Genomic DNA, 1,449 nt, shown 5'->3' with positions numbered 1-1,449 from the left:
GCCTCCCAAGTAGCTGGGACCACAGGTGCCTGCCACAATGCCTGGCTATTTTTTTGGTTGCAGCCATTGTTGTTTGGCAGGCCCGGGCTGGATTCGAACTCGCCACCTTAGGTATATGTGGCTGGCGCCTTAGCCACTTGAGCCACTGGTGTTGAGCCTTCTTCCTTGTTTTTCTTTATATAACATCTGTTTTTTTTTGTTTTATGGAAATGTGTATGTCAAATACTTAATCCTTTATGGTCTGAACTTTTAGATTTTTTATTTATTTCTTTTTATAATATTTTTCTTTTTTCCTGTAAGGACAATATCATGTTAAACTGATCTAAGGGTGGACACAGTGGCTCACGCCTACAATCACAGCATTTTGGGAGGCTGATGTGGGAGGATAGCTTGAGGCCAGGATCTCAAGATCAACCTGGGCAACATAGTGAGACCTTATCTCTACCAAAAAAAAAAATTAGCTGAGTGTGATGGTACCCTCCTTTAGTCCCAGGTACTCAGGAGGCTGAGGCAGGAGTATCACCTAAGGTCAGGAGTTGGGTGCTGCAGGTGAACAGTGTTCATGCCACTGCACTCCTGCCTGGGTGACAGAGCAAGATGCTGTCTATAAAAGCAAAAACAAAATAACACTGATTTAAAGGTTAGAAGCTTAGCATCTCAGATTATGGTAATTTTCTGTGGGAAGACATTTGAAATTCTGGTTGGTTATAAAGGTTTTGATATTTATAGTTGCCTTTTATATTCAAGTGAGGTTTGTTATTTTATCTTTTTAATAATAAAAGGGAGGATCTGGAAGGTAGTGATGCTGTTCTGAAATATAAGTAAGTAATTTAATTAGGAAATCTCTTGTTTTTAGTTGCCCATTGGACGCCAGTGTGTAAGTCATTACCGACGGCTCAGGCGCCACTGTGTCTTTTCACATGAGGAACTCATTTTCAAAATGGCAGCAGATCCAGAATGCTTGGATGTGGGGCTTGCAGCCATGGTTTGCAAAGAGTTGACTCTCATGACTGAAGAAGAGACACGATTAAGGGAGTCTGTTGTACAAATGGTGAGTTTGCTGAGCACATTTCTTATATTTAATAATGTATATAGGACATTCTAAAAACTAAACATGTAGTAAGACTCTGTTTTCATCTTTGATCCCTGTAGGAGTTGAACACAAAAATCAATACTTTGGAGAAGGTTTTGTACTTTTAAAATTGCCATTTGGGTTTCTTTAGATTGAAAAGGGTTTAGGGCTGTGTCCCATATACCGAGGGTGATATATAGCAAGAGGAAAAGATCATAACAGGCCATGAGGAATCATTTGGTGGTAACACACAGATTACCTTGATTGTGACAATGGTTTCATGAGTATACACATAGTCAAAATTTATCAAATTGTACACTTTAAACATGTGTAATTTATGTTAATTATACTTCAATAAAGCTATTTTAAAAATAGGG

The 1,449-nt window shown here is 38.7% G+C and overlaps 1 protein-coding gene across 1 annotated transcript in view; it reads left to right on the top strand.

Moving 5' to 3' along the window:
- KDM5A (lysine demethylase 5A) overlaps window positions 1-1,449 on the top strand; it is a 104,420-nt gene that overhangs the window by 60,809 nt on the left and 42,162 nt on the right. The window contains exon 13 of the mRNA XM_023517084.1: window positions 857-1,051. Within this exon, the coding sequence (XP_023372852.1) occupies window positions 857-1,051 (195 nt within the window). The remainder of the gene's footprint in view (window positions 1-856; window positions 1,052-1,449) is intronic.

Source organism: Otolemur garnettii, unplaced genomic scaffold, assembly GCF_000181295.1.
Source record: "Otolemur garnettii isolate 467f Iridium unplaced genomic scaffold, OtoGar3 scaffold00104, whole genome shotgun sequence".
NCBI classification, from domain to species: Eukaryota; Metazoa; Chordata; class Mammalia; order Primates; family Galagidae; genus Otolemur; species Otolemur garnettii.
The sequence above is the reverse complement of the archived record's forward strand: the minus strand, read 5'-3'. Positions and strand labels throughout refer to the sequence as shown.